The following is a 26,322-nucleotide window of genomic DNA, read 5'->3' as shown; positions in this document are numbered from 1 at the left end:
TGTCCAGGATGAAATAGAGGAATTGCGTGAACAAGTTGGACAGGAAGGCGATCAACCACAATCCACTCAATCCGAACAACTCGAAGCTCTGTCTCGACATTTGCTCGAAGAAAAGAATGCGGAAATTGACGAACTCCGCCAACAGATGTCGCTGTTGCGAAGTGAAACTTGCGATGGAGATCTTTCCGTTTCAGAACAAGTCAGTTTAATCATGTTTCTGTTAAGTAGTGGACTCAACACTAGTCAAGTAGTTATATCAGCTTCCAACATGTGTTACGGAAATTATGTGGGGCTTTTCATTAATTTTCGTGAAAACGTAGCAATTTCTAATCCATAGGCGTATTTTTTTGTTATGTGTGACTTGGAAACTTGAAAAATTATTCCGGTAATCGTTGCTAAAAGAAAATAAGTATCTATTCCTAATGATTTGTTTTTGTGTATTTAGTTGAACATTATTTATGTTTATGTGAACTGCAGACTGGAGGCCTATTGGGTCTCAGCAGTGCAGCTTGGTGTGATTTTGCTTAGATATTTTATTTTGTTGATAACAGATCATGGCATCGCTTAAAGACCAACTCGAAGACTTTATGTCGGAAAACGAGGAACTGAAACTAAAACTACAAACTGCCGAACAACAACTATCAGAAGCAATGCAAAGAATGGAAGAAATCGCAGTATTAGAAGAAGACGAACAAGTGGCAGCACCAACTAAAGACGAACCCGAAAACGCTACAGACTCCGATACGGGAATCCATGAAGTCGATTTGACTGTAGGAGATCTTACAAGACAAGAGGAGCTAAACAAACTCCGGAGGTTGGAGGAAGAGAATGCGGAGCTTAAGGAGGAACTTGAAAATGCTCGGTTGAAGGCTGAAACGCTTGTGGAAGATGCAGAACGCGATGTTTTCAATCTTCCACCAAGGATAAAGGAAATGGTGCGAGAACTTCAAGAGAGGCTCGAGAAAGAGGGGGATCGGAGCGATGACGCAAAATCTGCGTCATCAAGCTCGTCAGAGTCCTCATCCAACGACGAGGATGAGTCGGTCAAGGTTGTTAAGCTCACTCACCAGAACGACACAAGTAGAACGTCCAACGAACCTAAAGACTCGAATATTATAAGAGGTATTGGATTGTGAAAGTTATACATCCGACCTTGGAAAAAAGTTACAGTTATAATCCCAGCACTAGAATGATGGTGAACATCACATTACAATGGTTAAGAACTAAATAAGACAATCGTACTTTGATGCTATACTTATTGAAAAAAATAACCCCCGTAAAATCAATAATTTAAAACTTTCAGAAGTTTCAAATTGAAGTCAGCTGATTTTGACCTACATTCTACGTACTTTGTCTCACTTATTTTGTCATTTTTAATTTTACGTTTTTTATTGCCAGAAAAACTTATGGAAATAGAGGAAGCGCTGCTTGAAAGCAATTCCGCCGTTCTCTGCCGTTTACTCGGTGACAAGTACAATGCCATAAACGAACAGAAAGAAATCGTAGCGAGACTTGAGGAAGAATTAGCCGATGCTGACGATAAGATATCGACCCTCACACAACAGGTATGCGATACTGATTTCTGGAAACTTCAAAAATAGCAACTTGCAATGTTTTAGCTAAAAACGTGGTTGTTAAAAAGTAAATTGTTTGATTAACCTTGATCAGCCTTTCACTTAATGAATGCATTTGGAGGTTTTAGGCGATTTGAAAAAACGTATTTATTTTCTTCCAAAAAATGAAAATATTCGTTAGGTTAACCGGCCTAACATGTTCTTACCGGATAAAGTTGATTGCTGGCAATTTGGGGTTTAAACGCATTGCAACAATTCCAATACACACTTTTGTCAGGTCGCCCAACTACAGATAGCAGTCAATGAGCCAGACGTCTATATATCAATGCGCGATGAAGACACGGACGACAAATCTGATCGCGACATCCAAGTGGATCAGGTGAGACCTCATCGTGTGAAGGAACTCACCACCGAAGTGAAGAGGGTGCGAGTTGTATGCGGACGCCCGATCGCAACCAAAACTGTGTGCAAGATCAAGTGCCACAAAGTCGCCGTTTACTTTTAATCTGTCACGTTTCTTCGTGTTTCGCTGGGATATCTTAAACATGGCATATATTAAACATGTCCACTGGGATTTTTAATCTTAATTTTACTCCTTTCCTTGCGCACAATTCAACGTCAACTCATTCCACTGTAATTCGTGTCGCTTCCTGCTCTAAATAAACCTTCTTTCGATCAATTTCGTATCACAAACATCCAACAAGTCGACCGCAAAGGAGTTTAAGCCCGTCTAACCTTACTCACACATTTTTGCGCCCTTTTCCTGGAAACGCCCGCGGGTGTTTTGCCACAAACAATACGTTCATGTTGCTCTCTTGCGCGAGCGTGTGCGTGTAAACCATCACTTCTCTGTTCCCTAGATGGTGTTATTAAACGAGGGTTTTTTCTTAAGGAGTCATTCAGCGCTCACGAGGAAGTCCATTCGTCATCTTCCGAGTCCGAGGATGATGACAAGGAGGAGTTGAAGATCTTGTTGGATGCAAAGGAGAAGGAAATTGAAAAACAGAGAGAGATCATTGAAGATTCAGCGGAAAAAGTGGAAAATCTTCAATGGTTAGTTACAATAAGAAAGTTCGTGCTTTTTAGGATTGTGAGTGACGTAAAACACGTGCATTCTGTGCAATTGAATGCATTGCTGTGCTGTGGAGATGAAAAAAGTAGCGTCGTGCAAAATGCTGTATATGTTCATGCACAAAATGAAACAACCAAAGGTTAAAACGTATAAATATGAATACGAAGTTTGATGTATTTTCTCAGCGAAATAGAGGAATTGAAGCGAAAACATGAAGAAATCAACGTACAGTGCAAAAACTTGAAAAACGACGTCAAATCGAAGTAAGAATCCGCATAACATAATAAGAAGTCTGTCTCACTTTCGCCGTCCGTTCAGGTCGGAAGAGCTCGCTTCGCTGCAGGAGAAATCGGAAAACACTGCAAATAACGAAGGAGATTTCTCGCAAGATGAAACTGAAAAACTTAACAACGAAATGAAAGATCTGGAGAAGGTGCTTGCCTCCACCAAAGAGGTAATCTGAGCTTATTAATCCCAGACCCGGCCTTGTAAACTTCATCGTACCCACGAAACACGACGAAAATAGGGGCGTCGTAAAATCAGGAACAAAACGACCGCGAAAATAAACTTTACCTCGTCGTATGACGCGTTGTTGCCATGGTAAACTCCCGGCAGTTGTAACTTGATTTTTGAAATTTTGATTCTTGATTTTGAAAGACGTGCATTTGTAAAGTTATTCAACTGCTGACTATAAATTATTCATCCTCACATAGCAGGAAACCTAAAAATGAAACTTGTAGCCGTAGTTAAGCAATTATCAAGTAAATTGTTGAGTAACTTTGATCATACACTTAAGTAAAGCCTGTTCCGCGCCCAAAAACTCTGACCATTGTTTTATAATGAAAGGATCGCGATCGAGTTTCGGAACAACTGAACGACGTCCAGCGCGAGTGTACAGCTCTTCTGGATGACAACCATCGTCTGGAGGAGGAAAACCACAAACTGGAAGAGAAGGAAGTAAACAACATGAACAAGATCCAGGAGTTGGAGGATGTGATCTCGGAGCGGGAGAATGAACTACAACAGGTTCGAAACCTTCGTGTTTTCTAATTTTTTTAATTTTCTGAAAAGCTATTTTCGAATTCTCTTCTACACTTAACCATAGTTTTGAAACTGTTCAAAGGGCTTTTCAAAACAAACAAATTAAGCTTAACGTTCCTAAATTCCAATGTTGGTTACACGTCGTGAATCTTTACGACGGCATTTGTAAATATTTGACAGGCTTCTTTGAAAGAGAAAGTTTTTGACCACATATTTTATAACTTTCAACTTTCGTTAGGCTCAGTTGGAGGCAGCGGAGTTGAGAGAGAACGTTAACGAATTAGCGGAAGATCTCCAGAATATGGAAGGTATTGTACAGACTGCAAGTGACCACCGGACGGTTATTCAGGTTGGTTTGTTCGTGCTTTTATTCGTAGATACATAGCATCCGTTGAACAACCTAAACATTTAATTGGTGCAGTCTGTGTGTTCCACTGATGATGAACACAGCAAAATAACGTCTTAATATGTCTCTTACCAAGCATTGTAGCTTTAAAATTCCTCTCCAGTGTTTAAGAAACCATCCAAACAGGTTGTATTTTTCTATTTAAACAGGAGGACGTCAGGAATAAGTCCATGGAACAAATGAAGACGATTGTCGAATTACAACACGAAGTTGAACAGTTAAAGACGCAACTGCAACAAATTGAATCGCAACAGTCAGACCCTGAACAACAACAACAACAACATGTCCGAGATGGAAGTGGAGACGGAATTCATCTTCACGCAGATAAGGTTTGTTACATGAAACAGGCTTGTTGACGTCACAAGCCTGATTTGCGTTGTGTGTGCAGTGTGTTATATATTACAAAAACTTTTGTGTGTCTGATTTCGAGAAGTTCAACGCATAAAAAGTAACAGAATGTTACAACAAATAGGAGACTAGACATGCTTTCGCCGTTCTTGAACCAATTTAAGAGATGGCCATATATTTGCAATAAAACTTGTCTGCATCTTGTGTTAAAAATGATGTGTGCAACTGATAGTTTCATTCATGCTTGAATATTTAGTAATTAAAGGCTCTTCTGGCAAAAAAAGAGAAACTAGTTCGGACGACATGCTTGAATATAATTAGATTACTCTGCTACGAGCCTGAGAAATTATCCACATAAGGTCAAAACTGTTTTGGTTCAAATTTGGTCTTCCTTTTGGACAAAGGCTCATGTTTACATGCGTTCAGAATGGAAGCCAAAAATCGTTCGAGCTTGAAACGGAGTTGGATCGTCTGAACGTTGAGAACGACACACTGAGGTTGGAAATCCAGACCCTGACATTCAGAACTGACGAACTGGAGACGGAACTGGATGCGACAAAAGAGGTATTGTATTACTCTTCCTAATGCAAGTGCATCTGTAACCGACCTGCGACAATTTGCGGTAACTCGACTGACCACTTACACACGCATTTCAAAGTGTGATCACAACGCCTGATTGTTGGTTGAAAGTGAGAGTGGGGTTTGGTAAGCCTTCTCAGAAGGGCGTTCTAGTTCATTAATACAGACCTTTTTTGTGTGTTGTACTCACTAATGACCCTTTCTCGCAACAATTGTTTAAATAGCCAACATAAACTTGCAAAATAAATAAACCTTTTTCCAAAGACATTTCCTTCGCCTTCAGCCACAGGAATCACTTATATTCAAACCAATAAAAATTTTAATAGTACTTTACTTCAATATCGTACAAAATATTTTCCACTATTGTTAGTTCATCAATAAACATTCAAATTTCCAGTCGTACGTCGACCAACTCCATCTCATTCAATCACAACACGCGGTTGAAATATCCCAACTTCAGCTGAGACTTGAGGAAGGGAGTATGACGATGCAACCCGAGATCGTCGAAGAAGAATTACAGAAATCACCCTCTGAACTTGTAAGTACCGACCTGAGATCAATTGTAAAGTTTTTTGACTCGTTAATAACCATTTTGTACTTTTTTGTGTGTGAAGTCGCGCAAGTCATCGAGTAGTAGCAGTAAATCTTCAGTCGAGGATTTACAGTCGGAAATCGCCGAACTACGCGAGAAGCATCAGAAGAAGATGGACGAAATTCAGGTGTTTACTAAACTATTGTCTCGCCAAAATATGTCATTGTTATTTTATACACGTTATAACCACAAAGTGCAAACAAGGTTGTTATCCATAGCGTGGGTGAAAATTTGGAGACAATTTCTCTGACACCATTTTTGTTCCCGTCGACAGAAAAAATTTGCGGATGAGTTGAAAGATGCGGTGGAAGCTGCTGTAAAGGAGCAGGAGGAGAGAAGTGAAGCGAGGATGGCAGAGCAGGAGAAGAAACACAAGAAGGAGATGAGCGAACTAATGTCCGAATCTATGACAAGTAATTACTTGCGAAATCCTATTAAATCAGCTTTTTTCAAAGGGGCCTTATTTTTTAAAATCACATTTTGGGAAAACGACCCAAGCATAAAAGACATGCAGTGAGTTTGTGGCAACAAACATAAGTACAATACACCGATACTCAAAAATGCAATTCGTAATTTTTGGCCCTTGACAGCAGGCGACCCAAAAAAACTTTCAGGCAACCCACAGGTTAGGAAATACTGCAATGAGTAACGAGTTGACGACACGAAGCCGAATACTTGCATGTCTGTTGTTGTATTTTTTCTAGAGACGAAACACAAAAAAAATGTCAATTCAAGCTCGCCTGTCCATATATCCGAAATAATTATTTTTCCTGATTGGGATTTTGCCATGAAAAAGGCGTTGGCAGTAACTTTTGAACTCTCGAACATTTTTTTGCAGTAGTATGGCACTTCTAATGTAAAATTTCCGCATTCCGTTTTTGTGTATTTAAGTTTGGCATTAACCAGAAACCGACTACACTTGATGTATATCACCTCAACACTTCTAAATAAATATATTCGTCATTTTTAGTTGATAACGAGCTTGCCCGGCGTTTGAATGACGAACTGGAGCTAGCCGACAAGTTGGACAAAAATCTCCTCAACCAGCTTCAAACGCTCGCACCTGACGACTCCCAACAATCTCTTAACTTGTCAATGCCCGAAAAGGACGCGGAAATTTCATCCAAATTGCAGGTGGGAAAGTTTTGCTCAGTTTATGTTCGTTAGAAATGCTCGTAACGCTTTTTAAATCTTAAGCCCTGCCTGTGCCAACATCTATGTTTTGACCAAAATACTTTGCCCATGTTACCAGTTTGAAAGTTGTAGTTTAATTTGGGGTTTTTACCATCGAGCATGATATCGCAGCCAATCTAATAGCTACCATTACATGTGTTTAATTTTTAGTCTTATATATTTTTAGCACTTACTATCACGGCTCCACAACGAAGGGGTCCAAGTCTTATCCCTGTCCGAACTTCAGTTCATCAAACATCACCAAAGTTACCTCAATTCATCTGCACAAACCAGGTAACCGTTTTTACATTCGAAAGCAAACTCATTCTTACACAACAAATAGAAGGTAGCTATACTTTTGTATGTCAAGACGGCATCTCTAGTGCAATTTTTGGGGTCTATCTCAGCGATTGTATTAATTATTTAGTTATCGTAACATCGTCCACGCGTGTATGCCGATTCAGTAGCTTGCCGGTTAATATAATTCGTGAATGCCCGGAGTTAGAGCTCGGACCTCACCAGGGGGCGTAGACTTTCGCATCTCGCCCCAACTTGTCCGGTTAAAGTTTTTATTCTTTAACTTGGGCCCAGCTGCAACCATGACCCAAATTGCATCACATATTTACGTTTATTAGAATTTCCACAATTTGGTTTTCGTTCTTTTAGCGATGAAACGGAAGTTCAACCTGCATCCCAACCAATTGTAGACGTGGAAGCATTGAAGCGAGCTTGGGAGAATGAAAAACTGGCTTTACTTGATGCAATACAAGCTCTTAAAGAATTACTCACCCAGACTGCTCAGGAGGTTGCGGTATGTGATGGCATATGTTTAATATTGACATTTGTATGGTTTCGGCGATATTTGTGTTCTATTTTCATGGAGTCGTTGTTTTTTTGAAAAAAATATTGTGTTTCTGAGGTCCAAATTGTTAAGTCTGATTACCGAATATTCCTTTTTCGAACTAGTACGTATTCAAAGTCTACACAAATCAACTAATTAAAGATCAATTAGAATTGAAAAAAAAATCCTGCGACAACAATTGCAATGCAAATCTGACATGTAACGCTTCTAACCCTGTCAACAAAACACTTCATTTGATCGTATTCAAACCCGCAGCAATTTTCGGATGACGATGAGAACCTTCGATGGCGAGGCGACTTCCTCCGTTCGATCGCCGATCTGTTCGAACGCGAACGACGCGCGCTTCTCTCCGAGCTTCAAGCGAGCGTAATTGAAGCTCACGGGGAGGCGGAGAGTCAGGAGGAAATAGCTACCGTCTCGCGACTGGAGGAGCTCGAACGAAAGATACGAAGCCAGGTAGATATGTTTCACACATATTTCTTCACATTGAAAACCAGTTTTAATGTTCATTTTGACCGTAATATTATTCGTGATTTGGAGATAACGATTTGAGACGAGTTCGCTAGATTACACTAGTTCTGAATATATTTCATGAACTAGAATTGGGCATATTTAGATCGATATGCTGTTTAGAATTAGAAGAAGGTATTGGTAGGTTTCGGAACATATTTTTAAACGTTGGTAAACCTGCACAAGAAAGCAGGATATATTATTTTGAAACGCTTAAAATTTCAGGGTTATCGTCATTTTAGATTCCTTTGCAAACGTCAAAGAAAAGAATTGCAAAAATAAACAATGTGTTTTTTATATTCTACATTGCACAATTCTTGACACTAATGTGATATACAATTTGCTGTTACGAATGGTTTCTTACAAAAAAACCTATCCAATAACGTTACGGCTTCGTAAAGCAGTCAAACCAGCCAACCACCACTGCGCATTTCTTGGATTCCGCCTTCATGTCCGAGCTTCTGCGATTACGTCACGAGATCAGTCGCTTGACGTCACATCTTGCCAGCAACGCACAGAGGGTCAGCTGACCGGTGGTCGCGCATGGTTGCGTTCGGGTTTTGGCATGGCCATGTTTTTTTGCCTGTTCCAGTTGAATTGAATGTAATCCCATTTTGTGGTGACGGCGATGTTGTCTTTGCTGCTCGGTGCATATTTCTCAGAACTTGATTGCTGTCTGTAAAAAGTACCAACTGCTATCAATTTCATACAAATGCAGAAAGCAGCATGAACTCCTAATAACGAGCTGTTTTGTTTATCCAGCCACTAACGTTTACATTTCTACCTGCTTTATTATTTCTACCAAAGGCGCATCATTATCACAACTGCATGAATCATTTAATGTTTGGTGGAGGTTTATGTAATACTTGCCATTAGTGCTGACTCAGCATTAAAGGAGGGGCGTGTTAACATGTCACAACAACAAAATACCTTCCAATGCAGGATCTCCATCATCGGGGCGAGCTCGAGCGCCTTCTGGCGGCTGACCGTGACCAGTTGGTTGAGGATATCAGACAACTAAAAGAGGACAAGAAAGAACAACAGGCTCAGGTACGATTAATTTTTGTTGTGTTTGCGAAACGCCTTTGACCAACCATATGTTTCCTGTAGCTTCAGGATCGCGTTCAAGATCTTCAGGAGCAAATGAGAAATAAAGAGGAAGCAGCGAGACAAACTCAATCCGGCCTTAAGCAACAACGTAAGTGGTCGAGATTATACATGTATTACCCTAATTCTTATTTAGTTAACAAACAATGTATTGTTACATTAGTTTTCCGTCGGCGATTTTTCTTTCATTGCGATCAAGGCCAAACCCGCAACGAAAACTATTCCCTTCGTATGTCGCGAAATTTTGCTTCACGTTAGATCATCAATTTGAAACGTAGAAACTAATATCCATAAACCGCACACAACAATGCGCCGTATCCGGGTTTCGTCACAAAGGTAGAAAATCCAAGCAAGGAAACGGGTTTTGGTATATCCCGGGAAAAAAAACGCGTAGTTTCCACACACTCTTCAATTCGGGCACAGACATCATGTAAGCTGCCCTACTGTTTCTACAATGTAACATACACGTATATCTTCCCCGTGCAGTGGAATTGATCAATTCGCGGCTCCAGCAAGAGCAGGCGCTCACCGAGGACCTCCAAACTTCGTTGGAGAACGAACAACAAAAATCACATGCGGTGTTGCCTGCCCTGGAACGAGCTCGGGAAAGATCTTGTGAATTGTCAACTGAAATTGTGGCTTTCAACGAACTGGCTGCGAAGAATGAAGCGGCCGCCCAAGAACAAATCGAAGATCTCAAGTAAGATGTCGTTTTTTCTGTCTTCTGGGAATTTTTTTATTGTTACGTCATCATTGAAGCTGCTTTTATGCAATGATAGAGCTTCAAAAAAATTCCGTAATTTAGTAACTATGTGTCCCCAAAACTTACTTGTCGGAACCAATAGCTTTAGCATCACTGAGTATAAAAGCCTACTTTCAAGACATTGTTCTGTGGAGTTTTTCAGATTTAAAATCTTTAACGTTACCACCGCTATTTGCTCAAACTTAATCTGCATGCGACCAAAAAGTTCGGAAAAATTTTTTACCCATAAACTAGAATCCAAACGATAGAAAATTCGCACGTTCGAAATATTTAAAACAAACAACCCGGATTAAACTTTCGTTATTTTTCTCACTTCAGAACAACTCTGGAGGCTCAAGAGAGGAAACTTGTTGAAGCGGAGGAGAGAATCCGGGATGTGGAGGATACGACTGAGAAAAGATCGGAGGAGGCGGAAGAGGAAAAGAAGCAAATGGAAAATGCTCTCAAGCATGATGAAAACACGATCAAGGTAAAAACATCCATACTTTACGACACTGTAACCAACGCAGGATTGTGAATCTGTTTCTTCTCGGACCCCCAATCATATGTAAAACATATTCAGCCAATTGAAATACATGAAGTTCTCAAAACAAGTTTTACACAGTGTGCGTTTTTCACCTTCGCCTCACAGCAAACATTTGTCATGAAATAGGAAAATTAAAACAACTTTTTAACCTGCATATTGTTATTAGACAAATCTCTGCGGCGATTACTTGCGTTACAGCGTTATTTACTGAACCGTACAATGTATTAGTTTTACTATTGGCACATGCAATCGGATTTGACATTAACATGATAAACATTTCAGGAACTGAACGATGCGCTTGCTACCGAGGAAGCGAGACGACGTGAGGCCATGACAGCTGTTGAGTCGGAGAGACAGAAGGTGACAAACCTCCACCAGGAGTTGGCGAATGAGAGGGCGACCGCCTATGATGAAGTTATTCGACTGACCAACCGGTGAGTTGCGATTGCTTAAAATACATCGAACCTTTATAATTTCACTTTCCCGCCTGATTTCATCAATTAATTTATTGTTTTTAGTAAAAGATTCTATCAAAATGTTTGGTTAATTTGTTTATTGAAAACGTCAATTTTTTGTGCTTAAATTAGAGTTTTATTTTTCACCTTTTTGTCATTATTACATTCGCCTTCAGGCAGCGGTGGTAAGCCTTACATGTGTACTGTGTTGTTTTGTGAATGGCGTCATGGTTTATGTGGACTGTACACTGTGTACAGCTAATGCATGATAAGTTTGTGCCAAGTACATTTATATATATCTAAACCATGCTCCTTTTTTATCTGTAACCTACAATGCTGTTCAGTTTAAATTACCCGCATGATTTCTGTTTAAGGTGTGACGATCTGTCAGCCGCAGTGAAGTCTGAACAGGAACGATGCATTGAACTCCGCGGCGCCCTCGAGCGGGAAGCTGTGGCTAGTCGTCAAGCGCGAGAGGCGCTAGAGAGCGAAAGAGCAATGATAGCCGAAGCTCGCGCGCAAGATAGGGCGACAGTGAATGACCTGCAAAACATTTTAGGTGAGTCAAACTGACTGAATATCGGCACCAAATAATCATTGGTGTTTAAAAATGCGGTGACCAAACTTTTTCAAAAATTATTTTAAATTCGAATTATGATGCTCGTCTTGGAGTTTTTTTTGTATAAATTAGTTGCGTGTTAATTGCTATGTGATAAACATGAAGCATTCTTTTGTCAATGCTTTGCTGATTCTTCCGAGTTAAATCCGGTCCATATTCTCTTGCAGAGGAAGCGAAACTAGAGACGGAGAGAATGCAAGCTCGGGTCGAAGCCGCCACCCACGAGAAGGAGGCAGTCATGCGTGACGCAGAGGAAAGGCAAACCGCAGCCAATCACAGACTGGAGCAAGAGCGCATGTCACGTGACGAGGCGGTTGCTCGTGAGAAAAGAGCTCGCTTGGAGTTACAGTCCGCCCTCGAAACTGAAAAGGTATCTAAACATGTCATCTGTTTCGTTGTGCTTGTCTAAAACCAAAACCACCATCTCTGGATTAGTTATGGGTGAATATTTATGGGTCATGGTAATGTATGTGCCGGACTGAAAATGATCGTTTCGTTAGTGTACTTCCCCCTAACTCCAGGTTTCAACGGGTATTCGTTGTATGTTGAAGGCTCAGAACAGGGAAGCACATCGCACGATTTGCATGTTGGAGGACAAACAGAGTGTGAACGGTGAACCCTCACCCGGCGAAACCAAAGACGCACTTTTAACCAACCGACGCCAGCTCGAATCGATACGTCAGAGGCTGCAACTGGAGGCGTCAAAGTTCCAAGTATGTTTCCCAAGTCGCTCATAGTTAATTTACAAGCAGGCTGTAACATTCCTAATGTTTGATAGAATCTTGTTGATCATACTGCTCACCAAACGCCATCACGTGACTACACCTCACCATCCAGCTCTCTGCTGTCCTCCGACGGTGAGAAGCTGGAGTCTGTGAAACGTACACTGGGTGATATGCAGTCGGAGTTGAAAGATCTTTATACCGAGTTATCCATTCCAAAACGCGTAAGTAAAAATCTGCATTATAGGTTTTCTGTTTTACTCGGTTAAAAAATTATTATTATGGCTTATATTCTGTAATCTCTGTACAACAAACTTGTCCACATCAAAGAGAACAACGCGCATCATCTGTTCTGGACAATTAGTGATATTTTATGTAGTTTTTCGCTGTTGTTTAAAAACTACTAGCATTATCACCTTGTTCTATTTTTAGGTACAACGAATGTATTTTATTCTTTCAGGCCCAGTACTCTGGTGTGTCACCTGCCCAGTTCAACGATCAGTTGCTCCAAGAAAACGCCGAACTTTCGGATTACGCAGCTCGGTGTGCTGGTGAGGCGAGAGAAATGAGGGACGCGATTGCGCAAATGAAGGAGGATGTTGAGATCAAACCCCACAGAGAAAACGGTTCACTGGCTATCGACCAGGTCAGTTGGTTTCCTTTAAGAATCAATCCTTGTTTGTTAAACAACCTTTTCCAGCTGTGGCGAAAGTCACTTTGTTGCATAAAATTATATGGCTGTCATATATTGGCTGTCATAAGCATATTTCTAATATAATCTGTCATTTTCGGACATGACCTCATCTTGTTCAAACCTTTTTAAAGTGATCAACAACACAGATTTTGTTTACTTTCAGTCGCCGTCGCAGGAAAACCAGCAAAAGATGGCGACCCGGATGCATAAACTCTACACTCGATATTTGCGAGCCGAGAGTTTTCGAAAATCGCTTGTTTACCAAAAACGATATCTGTTGCTTCTACTGGGAGGATTCCAGGTTAGTTTTTCCTTTTTATATCTCTGAAATATAAAATGAGCGTTTAAAAAATTCGGGGTTATTTGTTGTCACGTGAAGTGGTTCAATTATTTTGTTTTGCTGGTCTTTGTAGTTGGCTGCCCGCTTCTGTGTGCGCCCTGTTGCAACCGAGTTAACTTACAACATTGATTATAAACACAGCATTGTTCGGAACGTTTCCTCTACTATGATTAGCATATTAGCTCTGGCTTTACTATTTTGTAACTCTCAAGTTTTTCGTGCCTACGACCTCATATACTTTGTATTTTCCTTTTTTTAAGTTGTGAATTGGCATTTTTGTGTTATTTCTTGTCTTGTTCTGCAATATGCTGAGAAAAGTAGAATTGAAATGCTGATTTATAATCCGCTCAACCTGCAATCAAAGCTCTTACAAGCAGGTTTACATATTTAAACTGATATTTACAGGATTGTGAGGAAGCCACACTTGCCCTAATCGCCCGCATGGGGGCGTATCCGAGCACGGATTCCCTGAGACGTCGAATTCCTCACAGATCGCCGGCCTTCACTCGATTTAGGAGCGCAGTGCGGGCGGTGATTGCGGTTCAGAGGTAAATGCTTGCTTTAACCCTCGACAAAATGTGAGAATATTTGCTACATTACTTTTGTGTCTCTGGTACAGGTTGAAGTTCCTGGTGCGGAAGTGGCGAAGGGCAAGTAACAACGTGTCGGCGGCAATACAGAACAAACATGGCGTCGCTTCTTCTGTTCCTGTGAATGGTAAGTAGAAGTTATTTGCCGTCTGCTTTTTTTCTAAACCTGCAGCCACGAACTGCTCATTGCATTTCTCTAGTACGTTTGTATTTAATGCATTTTTTCATTTCTTCAATGCTTTTCCAAATAATATCCATAAATAATTAATCCTATTCGTCATCAGGTACATCCGCGTCATCACACGGCGCTCGACGTCGCACCGACCTCAACACCCCACCATACGACAGACACGCCCATCGCACGCCTTCTCCAAACCTCCTCGACCAATCCGGCGGTTACAGGCCCGAGGACTCGTACGGGTCGAGATCGTCGAGATCTTCGAGTCGCTACTCAACCGAAACTCCCGTGCACGATACATCTCCCTACTTGGACTCGCGCAGAGCGGGTACATCGGGTTATTCTCCGTACGGGGGTGGGTACGATAGAGATACCTCGTACGGAGGAGCTTCTGAAAGAAGACATCTATCCCCGTCCGCTGCTGTTGCATATGCGTCACTAGAAAGGTACTGTGGTATATTCATGTTATCTGGCGACAATTGTAAGTGTTATAGTTTGGCAAAAGCTTGTAACCTATAGCTCAGTATTTCCCAACCGGTGGTACGCGAGCACGTTTTCGTAATTTGCGCATATAGTTTTGAAAAAAAATCGTTAAATGAAATGTTTTTCACTTCATCCCCTTGGTTACTTTGTAACACTCAACTAGGTGGTACGCGTCGAAATTGTTTCACCTCGAAATGGTACGCAACCACAAAAAGGTTGGGAATCACTGCTCTAGCGTGTTGTTGTGCTGTTAAAACTTGTTAACGATGTTCCAATACACAACACCATGTAAACCTTCACAATACAATTTCAGGTGGAGGCAGGGCGAATCAGATCCATCACTGAACGAATACATCAGAAAGCTGGAAAACATTCAGCATAAGCTTGGACAAGGATCGCACCGATATCCCAGATAAAAAAGAATGGACCACTTTCCTCGTTTACAAGATTCCTTGCCGCGGTGTAGCAGTTTCCGACCATTTGCATTTTTTTAGCCGTGTTAGTGCTGTACATTTGTAATGGGTGTTACATCTGCGTTGTAATAAGGTATTCTGTAGCACCATTAGTAGCATACATTATATCTGATCCCCTATCAATCCAACTCGCGGTATTAACTGTAGGTGATTACTTGACCCATCAAGTTTATCATGCTTGTTGTAGTCTTCCGCTGTACAACGCAAGAGCTAAACTGCATACTACGCTACCTGACCAAGTAGCTGTAGTGGACATTCTATTGCTGTATTATTATGAAGTGCCATAGATCTGCAGATTGTAGCATTCGCTCAGAACTGACTGAGGTGCCGCGTTTTGCGCGCGACTATCTGTGTGTCAACCAGACAATAGATTTTCTTTGTATTGCTAAAGTTTATATTTTTGTATCCTGCAGCTGCTTTGCACCGGTTGCCCATCCATTCAGTTCCTACCACTAGACAGGTCTGCCTTCTTGACATGTTTGGCATTGTGAAGTTGCTAGCTATGACGACGATACTTTACCTTTAGATGTGCGGAATGTGTTGTGTGCGTTTGTATGTTTGCATTGCTGTCATTTTGTTGTTATCCATCCGTCCCGGATTATTTTCTACCGTACGTTAAATTCTGTTTAAAACTACCACGTGTTGCAGAAAATAGAGATCATATACCCGCACTTCTGACTGATTATGTTCGTGTTATTCCAAAGTAACCTCTTTGAATACGGGTAGTTTCAGCTTGTGTTTAGGCGCAATCACCTAAACAAGTGCTCACACCAAAAGTGTAGTTTTATATTAGGTCTATCTTACACCTACTGATTTACTCTCCATGTAGGATATCAGGTTAGGCTCCATACGAAACCTGCATTTAATTTTTCTCTCTAATTTTTCCATCCTGGAAGTAAGACCCCAACAAGCGTTTGTGGGTTTATTAAAATGGAAATGATTATAAAAAGGAGTCTTTTGGATGTAATTGGTGTCACTGGCAAATAAAACAATACGTTATGGAGGCCTAGAATTGACTACGTTACTAGTATTTAAATCATCAAATAAGTCGTATCAGTCTTGTGACAATGAACAGCACTACAGTTTTTGGATATATTAGCCAAAATAAAACAAGGAAATGCTTGATATTGTTGATCAATAACTTGACTGACAACAAACCAGTTTCTCTCATGTGATCTTTAATTTCAACTTCGCGCTTTTTAACAATTTCTAGCACAGCGTAACTACGTTAGTGATAAGTCGCTTTATGCTGGCGTTTTTTTTCAGACAACGCCAACTTAAACAGCACAACATTTTACCGGAACTTAGGCGCCGGCCTAGAAAAGGGGGTGCTACGTCATCCACACCCGAGCAGACAATAAAAAGTACAAAAACAACAGTTGGTAAAGTAACGGAGCGCTATAAGATACTAAAAAGGGGTGAGATGAGAGGAGACACGGGTCAGGCGCAAAGCGGTCGAAACAACAAGATTAATAAGCGCTCGTCGGATAACACAAAATACGCTGCTTTTACATCTCATTTAGCGAAGTTAAGGGCGCGAAACGCCAAGTGGACACCGAAAAATTAAATTGTTTTTGAAAACACTTGGTTGAGGAATAACCCAGATCGCAACCGGACACATGCCACCTGAAGGTCCCACCGGGAGCACCAGTGTAGATGACGGTAAGGAGAGTTGCTGAGAAGAGAAGTTACGAAACAACATATCGCCGTCGGAAGAGGTTCCGCCATTCAGGCGAATACGACGAACAACAGTTTTAAAAAATGAAAACGCACCAAACGCGCAGTATTGAGTTGTACTGCGGTTTATGATATGGGTGATACTTGATATTAATTCCCTAAATTGGGCAATCCATGTGAGAAATGTACGCTAATTGGCGGGAGAACTTGTCACTGAATGTGTTCTTTCTTTGATTAGAGAAAATTAACTTGGTAACTGTGTGGGGGAAGGCGTGAGTTAATCATTCAAAGGATAAACGGTAAAAATTAAAACATAAACTGGTGGTGAATTTTTTTCACCCAAACCGAACAATGGGACGGAAGAAGATTTAAATGCCACCTACATGAATTGTTGACTCGGTCTGTATTCCTTAGGATGACCAGGCGTTCTATCATTGGCGGTGTAAGTCAGTGGTGTTATGTGAGCAGCACGGGCATAGAGCAATGCACACGATCATGCGTTTATATCTATGTAGATATACGAATATATATGCATGTATATATAAATGTATATAGTGCGAGCGTTGGTACAATTTGTGTTACGAATATTTCTAACAAACTCGCCGACAATAATGGGCAACGGATAAGCGCAAATAAAAAAGGATCGCCAGGTGCGCTTTGGCGCCGTCATGCGGGCACTCGTTCGAGACGATCTACATCTCGCTGATTATGGAGTCCACCGTAGTGGAGTTTGCCTTATCTTGGTAGGTGGCCGCTCGACGAATAAGAGAATGCCTCAAAGTGTGGTCGGTTGATGTCATCAATTGATGACGCAGCTACAAAGGAAATGCATGTTTGCCATTGAAATAAGTGAGGTATTTTAAACTTTGACCAGCGATATTGAGGCAACTTACAGTGATCGGGGGGAGTGAGTTGAACCGGCTGCGCAGTGAACTCCTTGTCAAAGTATCGGGTGTCCTTGATTGAGGTAACCTGGGGTTTGAAGGGTGGAGTAACCTGCAACAAAACAGACAGCTAACATGAGTTCAGTGTATACATAATGTATTTATTCGTGTGATCACTCCAATCAGTGCGATAACAACTCGTTTGTTGTACAGCCAACCTGCACTTGAAATTGATCAACACATATTTAATGAAATCTCATTTCGCCGATACTGTACACAGTTTGCTACGCTGAAATATCACTTGAAAGACAAGATCCCATGAAAACCTGTCTCAGCCAAGAACTGCAGAGATTTAAACACATATTTTAAAAACAAAAGCAGTTGTTCAACGCAATATAAATGAACATGGGTGCTTGTGTGTTTATGCGCCATACTGATTATACACTCATACATATACACGAGGAACGTCACTTTCTGTTTCGCCTCTATATGATTGGTCGTTTTAATTTCATGCAACCTACTCGTGTTATGCTGCGGTGAGGTAAACGACACAACACACAAACACCATATTTGGTTTAAATTTGTCTTCTATTTCTAACGACTTTGAAAACCGTCACCCGTACGATTTTCGTGAGAGGTCGTTTTGTCGTTTCTCTGGCAACATTGATCCCAAGACCCGCCAAAATTGTAGCCAACCCAAATGATTAAATAGCAAATAAAACGACTCATGAGCTGCACCGACTGAACGCACAAACTATTTTTATAAAAACCAGGCCACGAATCGAAAATTTGGAAAAAACAAACTTGCGAATCTTTAACCAGGAGGTTTTTTGAGGGGCACACCCCTGACCTACCTTCTTTTCGGCAATGTCTTTCCAGTTGATGCAGGCAAAGAACTTGTGTGACATTACTTCTTTCGCGTCAGCCGGACTGCTTCCTAACCTAAAGACAGAAAACTCAAGGTTATATTTGCATAATTTTAACTGGAAGTTACGACAAGGTCATGGTTTAACACTTTAAGTAAGGAATCCTTATGTTTACCAGCATGTCGCAAACAACATACGCACATATTGTTAGATATCACATGAATATGAGGCAAGCATGAGGGCAGGTGTTTTGTGAAAAAAGATTCGGGCGACCCACGAGATAATCAAAAAAAATGTTGCAGTAAGATTATAGAAGTCGAAAGCAAAACACTTTTGTATACAAATCAATTTAACAAACAGAAGGCCACTGTCCCACTGCGTTTTAAGTACAGCAGCAAATTACGGTCAGCGGATCTTTGTTAGTTTGTTATTTATTTTTGAGAAAGGGCTTTGTTCGCCTAAAGAAATAACGGTTGGCGAGCAGCACTTTGAGCACCAATGACGTACAAACTACATTGTAGAAGAAGTTATTTAAAATTGTACAGCATTGTCATTCACGGGGCGGCATTCAAGGAGCAAAACATATCTCAGACAAGATCGATTACTCACGCGTATCTGAAACGTGTACAAACACTGATGCAACTTTAGTTTGCCGAAGAAAGCAAACCGAACTTTGATTTGCACTTGGACCTACGTGTGTTACTATTGGTCGTTGTTATTTGTTTATCACACGATTTTCAATCACTCTGTTCTCGTATAGACAAGATGTACTATTCCTGTACACCGGTACGTGTTAAACCAACGCCTTTTTTATAGATTTAGTGGGCGGCGCGGGCCTCATGACACTGGTTAGTTAACAGGGTGTGCGTCGACCGAATAAACGGAGTCTTTCAAAAATGCATTGCCACGGTGAAATCATTTGCCAAATATTAACCGAAAAATTGCGTGTCAAGTGCGTTAGTGCGAGGTCAAATACTGAACAGAAAGTATTTGAGATTCTACACAAAAAGAGCTTCCATTTTTATCACAAACGCACGGCTGTTACGCTACCTGCACGATGGGTCCTTGTTGAGAAGTTCGGACAGCAGACTTCTGCCCTCAGCCGACAGATTGCAAGGAAAGCGCAACTCGTCCATGAGAATGAGCTCAAACAAGACGTCGTGGTCGCGGTTGTAGAAGGGTAGTCGACCGCACATCATCTCGTACATAACGACGCCCAATCCCCACCAGTCCACCGAGCGTCCGTAATCGTTGTCCTCGAGCACCTGGCGATCACAGAAATGAGGTTTTGTGGCTTGTCATTTGGGAAGGTTGTTCGGCGGCGTGTCGAAATACCAGCGGTTACCAAGCAGACTTGGAAAGGTCAAGGGCTTTTCGCTGTAACTTTTTATTTGTTGGTATCGTGTGTGTGTGTGTTTGTTTATTCGCACGCCAAACAGTTTCAAAAAATAAGAACATGTTTACCTTGTTACGTTACGGCCTACTTGCTTAAGGAGTTATTTTTTGCTTGGTAAACGCGCAATTCACAGGAATGATTTGTTAATACAGACACAATTGCCAATTAACTATACTAACTCCGTTTTACAAGTAATTATCTGTCTACACAATTATGAGCTTGATAACGTATACCAGTTGAAAACTTTAGTTTTACAATGCATTTGTGATTGTGCTTTCACATGATTCTGCAGCTTTTTAACGGGAACAAATTACGGGAAAATGCACTTGTTCATGACTGGCGATTATCTCTGACCGCGGGAATCAGCAGTTTGGTCCCTGGGCGATATTCGACAAAACAACACCTCGCACAGCTGAAAGGTCAAATAAGCTCACTGATATGTAACCATAATGGCGGCACGATTTTGAGGAATTTTGAACGTGTTCCAGAGCACGTCCGACCAGTTCAGACACTTTTGACGTTAGGAAGCATTCATGATAAATTTAGGTTGGGGCCAAGAAAGGTCATAGAGGAACCTGGACAAAACACAACATCCATACACTTATTGTTGTGTTCAGCATTTAAGTAGAGCTGTCGTCACTTCTGTAACTTTACAAATACGAGATTGGTTGTCACTAAAGGGAAATATTTTATCCTTTTTGAAACTGGGTGAAAACAATGGACAAAATAGCACAGCCTTGATATCGCGGTAAGACTAATTCAAAAATGACATTTAAAAATTTCGGGTTAAATTTCAAGCCATGCATAATACAGAAGTAGTAGTTATGCCTGGTGTAAGTGGTACTGGTGACGTTTACGTGGGAGCGGGTACACATTCAAACAGCGTTCCGGGACTCCGTTTCCTGGAGTAGGTATAGCACTGTTATTGTTTGCCCTACCCTGCGGTGAGATACTGATGTTTTCTAAAAGCTTCAAAACACCATATGGTTCCAAACCAAGAAAAAACACAGTGTTCGGCTTATAAAATAGACACCTTTATTGAAGTAACGGTATTTCTCCAATACGCTTGTAGTAGTAGTGTAGACTTGTTATTAATTGTACGCCCATCTAAGCAGCCGTAAATGAATATCATGTTACGTATACTGGGTATATGATAGATTGTACGCAAATTAACCAGCATTGTACAGCAACCCTATCAAGTTACATCATGTGTCCGCCAAACTACAACACAAAAACTTGAACCGTAACGACACCAACCAAATCAAGCCAGCTTAAAAACCACGGCCTTGCGAACCAAAGTCTAGACACTTAAAACAGTCTGTTTTCGTTTCAGAACGCCAAACAACTCAAGGAAGCTACGGAAGGTGAACATACCACAACAAAGGATGACCTCAGTCAGTTACTGTTGCCTGGGAATCAAGTTGAAAACGGTAGTTACCTCTGGGGCAAGATATTCGGGTGTCCCGCAAAAGGTCTTAGTCGTGGAGCCGTATCGAATTTCTTCTTTACATAAGCCAAAGTCTGTGATCTTTATGTGGCCCTCCGAATCCAGTAAAAGGTTTTCCAGCTGTTAGTTTAAAAAAAGTAAGAAACATGCAGCTAAACTTATTACTATAGGACGAAGGAAGTTTGTATTTTACCAGTTAATTATGATTCTGCTGTTTGTCATTAAACTAACCAGAAATCAGTATGGCACCATTAAAACATCATTTTCTCATAGCAACCTTAAGGTCTCTGTATATCACTTCTTGTTGATGAAGGTAGTCAAGAGCAAGGATGATTTCAGCACCATAAAACCTTGCGCGGTCCTCAGAAAAGACTCGCTCCCTCGACAAGTGGAAGAAAATCTAGACCAGCAACAAATTGAGTATAAACTGATACAGTCAGAAAATGCAGGTTTGTAATAAACAATGTCCAAATATCAACACAACAAAGTGAACACCTCCTGACTATATTATAGGAGTGTTGTGTTCACAAAGTTTAACACATAAAAGTTATCCAAAAACAAAACATTCTGTAAGGTTTAAGTATATACCAAACAAGGCAAACATTAAAAGAGAATATAATGCTTTGCATTTAGAAAATTGATAAATCCAGTTACAAATGCTTTACAAAGTATTATTAATCAAACAATTCCCGGATGACAAATGTGCCAAAACTTTAACGAGTTTCTAGTGTATACTTACTTCACCTCCATTGACATACTCCATCACAAAACAGAGGTAGTCAGTGGTTTGGAAAGAATATTTGAGTGCCTGTAAGCAAAAATACTACATGCAACACAGCAGTTGGTGAAAAGTGCAAAATACGCAATAAAAACATGACTTGACAAACACTGTGTGAGTCCTTTGTATGATGTCACAGATTTCTGTCGCAACAAATTTGCGATAAGTTTGAATTGACCAACGAAAAATTGAAAAATTAAAGGCAACTTTGTATTGCAAAAATTCTTTTCTATGTTGCAATGAGAAACTTGAGATCAACAGCTTGTTTGTTCAAAAAAAATATTATTAATTGCCAATAATTAACCCATGCTATATCGTTGACTTGTGATCAACTCATATTTGTAAATTTATTCAAATCAAGCACTACCGTCAAAAATGGATGTCTTGTCTGTTGAAGAACTCTGTTTTCTGTGAGTGTGTGAGTTACTTCATCCTGGAAAATAAACAACCTAAAATAAAAACTGGCCATGCGACAGGCACTGCCAAACAGCATTATTAACAAAGTGCCGGAAATGTATTACTTCAGCTGAAGTACAGGCTTGAATGCGAGTCGCCAATAGCTGTCAGGAAACGTCCTACTTTAAGTTGAGTCATTGACAATTCAACATGCAAAGCTCTTGAAACAAACTGTTTGGTGGCTTTTTAACCATGTAAACACCCAGAGCAAAAGTCAGTTGAAGTCAATAGTTAAATATGCGCCCCATAAAATCAAACATTGTCTGGCCCAACACCTAATGTTTGTTAAAAAACAAATTTGGTCTTAACAGGATTTTTGCAATTACTTTTAACGAAATTAAGCAAAAAACTGTTATTCTTATAAAGTGAAAACAAGCAAATGGAAAAACACTTGGTACGTAGACGTAGACCCCTTACATTCCAACACAACATCAAGTTGTGTTACATGGAATAGATAGTAAACAAACTATGTAACCACAATGGGAACAGAAAAGAGACATATCTGTGAAGTCATGATTTACTTGTAGTCATGTCACAACAGAGTCTAGACTGCACCACCATTCACCAAACAATATCAGTTCGATGACCTGGGACAGTGACAAATGGGGCGCATGGCATTTCCAGTGCAAACACTCTTGGTAAACAACTATACTACTGGGAGCTTGAATTTACAGTAACACCCACCAGAAAATAATATATTTTACTACCCCCCTATCCTGAAAACAAGTTTTATTTCATAAATGTGGTAAGTTGTACTCAGAAATCGCAAATTAAAAAAGGTCCAATCGGTAAGTATGTGTAAAAAATGTAGCTGATATTTACAGAAACTTTTGTATTGGTTTTAAACCATCGAGTTGGTGACAGTTGTAAAAAGGCATCAAATTTATGAATCAGATTCCGGGCAAAGTGCCAGTCAGGCAAACCACAACAAGTCACCGGTTGCGTACTTGTTTATCGCACTATGAGGATATGCCAGACAAACACGCCATCCATACCTTGGCCACAATGACTTCCTTTTTCAGAATTTTCATTGCATGAAACTCTTCTGTCTTTTTCTCCTTAACCAGGATCACTTTGCCGAAAGTGCCTTTACCCAGAACCTCAAGGAACTCAAAGTCGCTCAGTGTCTGAAAAACATGATTAGGAAAACGTTTAGCCATACCTTGGACTTGTCACAAAAAATGTATATAATATATATGCTTCATTGCATTATGATAAGTACTCTTATTTACAGTAGCAAATCGTACTTTAAACCAACTGGCATGACAAGCAGCAATGAAAGGAGTGGACAAACATGCAGACCACTTTGTCAAGCCCCATACAGCAAGCAATTTTTTTTTTAAATTAGTAAACGCACACAGTCAAGCAAAGAAATAACACTGGTGGATTACACAACTATGTCAACAAAGACAGGTTCAGATCATGGTCAAGCATCCTTAAACAGAATTTTGCTAACTGTGAGAAACTACAGCTCATGTTCTACATCATGACATTGGCATATAATAAAATTCAATACAAACAAGCATACTTTGCTTGGTTTGCAAACCATTCTATTTTTGGGTAACAAAAAAATAGCATAACACTGTCATACATTCAATTAGTTTTTAACAAACACATGCTGATTCCTGATTTGGTTGAACAATTATTGGAAACTATCGTTTGCCTTGTCAAAAATAGACAGAGCATCATGTGGCAAATGTACACACACTACATTTAATCAGATTTGGGATTATGGCCAAATCAATTGTTTTTTACCATTGTCTTTCATACCTTGGTACTTTTTGGAGGATTGATGAATTGACTTTGCTGATGCTTTAGCAAAGGAAGTAATAATATGAAAACTTGAAATATTTAAACAAAATCTTTTTTTATTTATTGACAGCTTGTCACTGACCCTACATGTTGTATGCAAAACCTAGTTTTGAAGGTATCCCAAAACCGTATTACATATAGATGCTATGTGTAAACTTGTCACAAGGAGATTATTAAACACGACAAAAGCTTCACTGTTTTGTTAGTGTATACATGCACTTGATTTGGTTGATTGAGTTGACACATGCTGTATAAATACAACATACTGCAAACCCCAGTTACACTTGTATCATGAGGGGCATATGAGGTTGGGCATAACATTAGTAAGTTCAAAAAAACAACTCTACAATAACTTGATATTAAATTTATTATATTTTCTTGTGATAACAGCAAGGTAGGCATTGCTAAATATACTCATGAAATTTTGTCATAAAATAATTTATCTGGAAAATTGTATAGTGACCAAATGCAGTTATTTGGTATTACCACTTTGTGAGAGCTCCTCTTATTTTCTTCCTCCGTCAAAGTTTTTTCCTCTGGGCTGTGTTGGAGTTGGTCACTGACATTTTCAATAGCTTTTATCCACTCATCTCTGTTCAAACAACAAACACACATGTTATCTCCAACAGTTACTGGTAATTAAAACCGATACACAAAACAAGAGGAAAATATTGTACTCCAAAGCCTCTAAAAATGTTCTTGTGAAGCAATTTTACATATTTTTTATGTGCAAAATGTTGGGTTAGTAAAACATTACAGTAATAGGCTTCATCACATCAAGTTTCATAACAAGAAATGTAGGAACTTTACCAAGTTTTGAAGTGTCATAGCCAGGCCAATGCATTATATTAGCAACTGCTGTATATACAAGGCAAGATTGCCCTGCGCACCAATGCAAGAAATTAAATGACTAATTGGCAGCAATAAAAACAGACAGTGGTACGCATAAAATCATCACAGTGAGTCATTTCACATATCCCTTGCCGATTCATTTGATGACAAAAAACAATGTTGTAAACAGGGTCTCACAAACATACAGCTACACCTGGTCATTAGGAAGACGGTAGAAACAATATTCTTTTGCATTTGCCAATCATAACCCATGGAGTCAATTCACTTATTTTAAAATGCACATAACACATATGCAAGGTAGGAAAAGCAAAAACGATAGTGGCACCTGTCATTATTTGATGATGCAGTGAATGTCCTTTCTATGATAGTTGTCCACTGCAAACATCGAACAACAAAGACAAACATATTGTCTCTTTGCTGCTCCTTTCGCATGACTTGAGATTCTGCAAGTGTCAACATAGGTTAAAGAGCACATTCAAAAGAATGAAGAGCATTTCTCAAGTAGAATATACTATTTCTTACTTAAAACACTGAAATTGTTTAGTGGTTCTTGGTGATTGTCAGGACTTGGTTTCTCTTTATAACCCAGAAATGAACCATCTGTTTTTAGAATGAAATATCTCCGCCTCCAGTTTCTAATGAATTCACCTATATATATATATATATACATTTCATCATGCTAATCAAAATATGGTGAGACTGACTAGTATATAACAAAGCCTATTGATGTATATCTCGGGATGGCCTGATTTAATAGCTGAAATTATTCATATCATACAACAAAACAAGTGCTTTACATATTTTCCAGGTGGAAGTGTATGTTAAATGATCTTCTGTTGAAACAATATTTCTACACCAAGTTTTCAACAACTTTTTAACACACCTCTTTTCATTAGCCAACCCTCCTTCACTACCACTGTCACCACATCCATATTTCCAAAATTTTGGAATCAATTGAAACAAGAATGTTTTCTGTTGCAATTAAGTGACGAAATTAAACAGCACCAAAACCAGTGTCAGTGTAGTCTGCAAAGAGTACATTTGTTA

At 39.9% G+C, this 26,322-nt stretch overlaps 2 protein-coding genes across 9 annotated transcripts in view; one reads left to right on the top strand and one right to left on the bottom strand.

The window, feature by feature from the left end:
* The window catches only part of LOC145897058 (uncharacterized), a 38,223-nt gene extending 22,452 nt beyond the window's left edge, over positions 1-15,771 (top strand). For 3 of the 7 annotated variants that reach the window (XM_082985219.1, XM_082985216.1, XM_082985222.1), the window contains 34 exons: positions 8-199; positions 552-1,122; positions 1,399-1,565; positions 1,852-1,998; positions 2,467-2,627; positions 2,832-2,909; positions 2,965-3,100; positions 3,493-3,672; positions 3,926-4,036; positions 4,243-4,422; positions 4,868-5,005; positions 5,418-5,558; positions 5,635-5,739; positions 5,887-6,025; positions 6,583-6,746; positions 6,973-7,079; positions 7,452-7,596; positions 7,903-8,103; positions 8,559-8,678; positions 9,100-9,207; positions 9,268-9,355; positions 9,751-9,964; positions 10,346-10,496; positions 10,836-10,987; positions 11,383-11,567; positions 11,795-11,997; positions 12,179-12,340; positions 12,406-12,573; positions 12,810-12,995; positions 13,207-13,344; positions 13,789-13,931; positions 14,003-14,100; positions 14,258-14,597; positions 14,948-15,771. In XM_082985219.1, the coding sequence (XP_082841345.1) occupies positions 8-199; positions 552-1,122; positions 1,399-1,565; positions 1,852-1,998; positions 2,467-2,627; positions 2,832-2,909; positions 2,965-3,100; positions 3,493-3,672; positions 3,926-4,036; positions 4,243-4,422; positions 4,868-5,005; positions 5,418-5,558; positions 5,635-5,739; positions 5,887-6,025; positions 6,583-6,746; positions 6,973-7,079; positions 7,452-7,596; positions 7,903-8,103; positions 8,559-8,678; positions 9,100-9,207; positions 9,268-9,355; positions 9,751-9,964; positions 10,346-10,496; positions 10,836-10,987; positions 11,383-11,567; positions 11,795-11,997; positions 12,179-12,340; positions 12,406-12,573; positions 12,810-12,995; positions 13,207-13,344; positions 13,789-13,931; positions 14,003-14,100; positions 14,258-14,597; positions 14,948-15,050 (5,622 nt within the window). In that variant the 3' untranslated portion in view covers positions 15,051-15,771. The remainder of the gene's footprint in view (positions 1-7; positions 200-551; positions 1,123-1,398; positions 1,566-1,851; positions 1,999-2,466; positions 2,628-2,831; positions 2,910-2,964; positions 3,101-3,492; positions 3,673-3,925; positions 4,037-4,242; positions 4,423-4,867; positions 5,006-5,417; positions 5,559-5,634; positions 5,740-5,886; positions 6,026-6,582; positions 6,747-6,972; positions 7,080-7,451; positions 7,597-7,902; positions 8,104-8,558; positions 8,679-9,099; positions 9,208-9,267; positions 9,356-9,750; positions 9,965-10,345; positions 10,497-10,835; positions 10,988-11,382; positions 11,568-11,794; positions 11,998-12,178; positions 12,341-12,405; positions 12,574-12,809; positions 12,996-13,206; positions 13,345-13,788; positions 13,932-14,002; positions 14,101-14,257; positions 14,598-14,947) is intronic. The other 4 variants (XM_082985220.1, XM_082985218.1, XM_082985217.1 and 1 more) reach the window with 3 other exon arrangements.
* Positions 15,772-16,018: 247 nt separating this feature from the next.
* On the bottom strand, positions 16,019-26,322 carry LOC145899162 (RAC-alpha serine/threonine-protein kinase-like). 2 transcript variants are annotated; one of them, XM_082987884.1, is made up of 14 exons: positions 26,159-26,322; positions 25,798-25,923; positions 25,601-25,718; positions 24,910-25,015; positions 24,382-24,423; positions 23,607-23,738; positions 22,523-22,588; positions 22,117-22,185; positions 21,655-21,777; positions 21,369-21,497; positions 19,585-19,799; positions 18,523-18,610; positions 17,678-17,780; positions 16,019-17,599 (listed from the first exon to the last, which is right to left on the bottom strand). In XM_082987884.1, exons 1-14 carry the CDS (start codon positions 26,205-26,207, stop codon positions 17,520-17,522), a joined length of 1,446 nt encoding a protein of 481 aa, XP_082844010.1. In that variant the 5' UTR covers positions 26,208-26,322; the 3' UTR covers positions 16,019-17,519. The 2 variants fall into 2 exon arrangements, with proteins under 2 accessions (XP_082844010.1, XP_082844011.1); XM_082987885.1 differs by lacking the exon at positions 24,382-24,423.

Source organism: Ascidia mentula, chromosome 4, assembly GCF_947561715.1.
Source record: "Ascidia mentula chromosome 4, kaAscMent1.1, whole genome shotgun sequence".
NCBI lineage: Eukaryota > Metazoa > Chordata > Ascidiacea > Phlebobranchia > Ascidiidae > Ascidia > Ascidia mentula.
The sequence above is the reverse complement of the archived record's forward strand: the minus strand, read 5'-3'. Positions and strand labels throughout refer to the sequence as shown.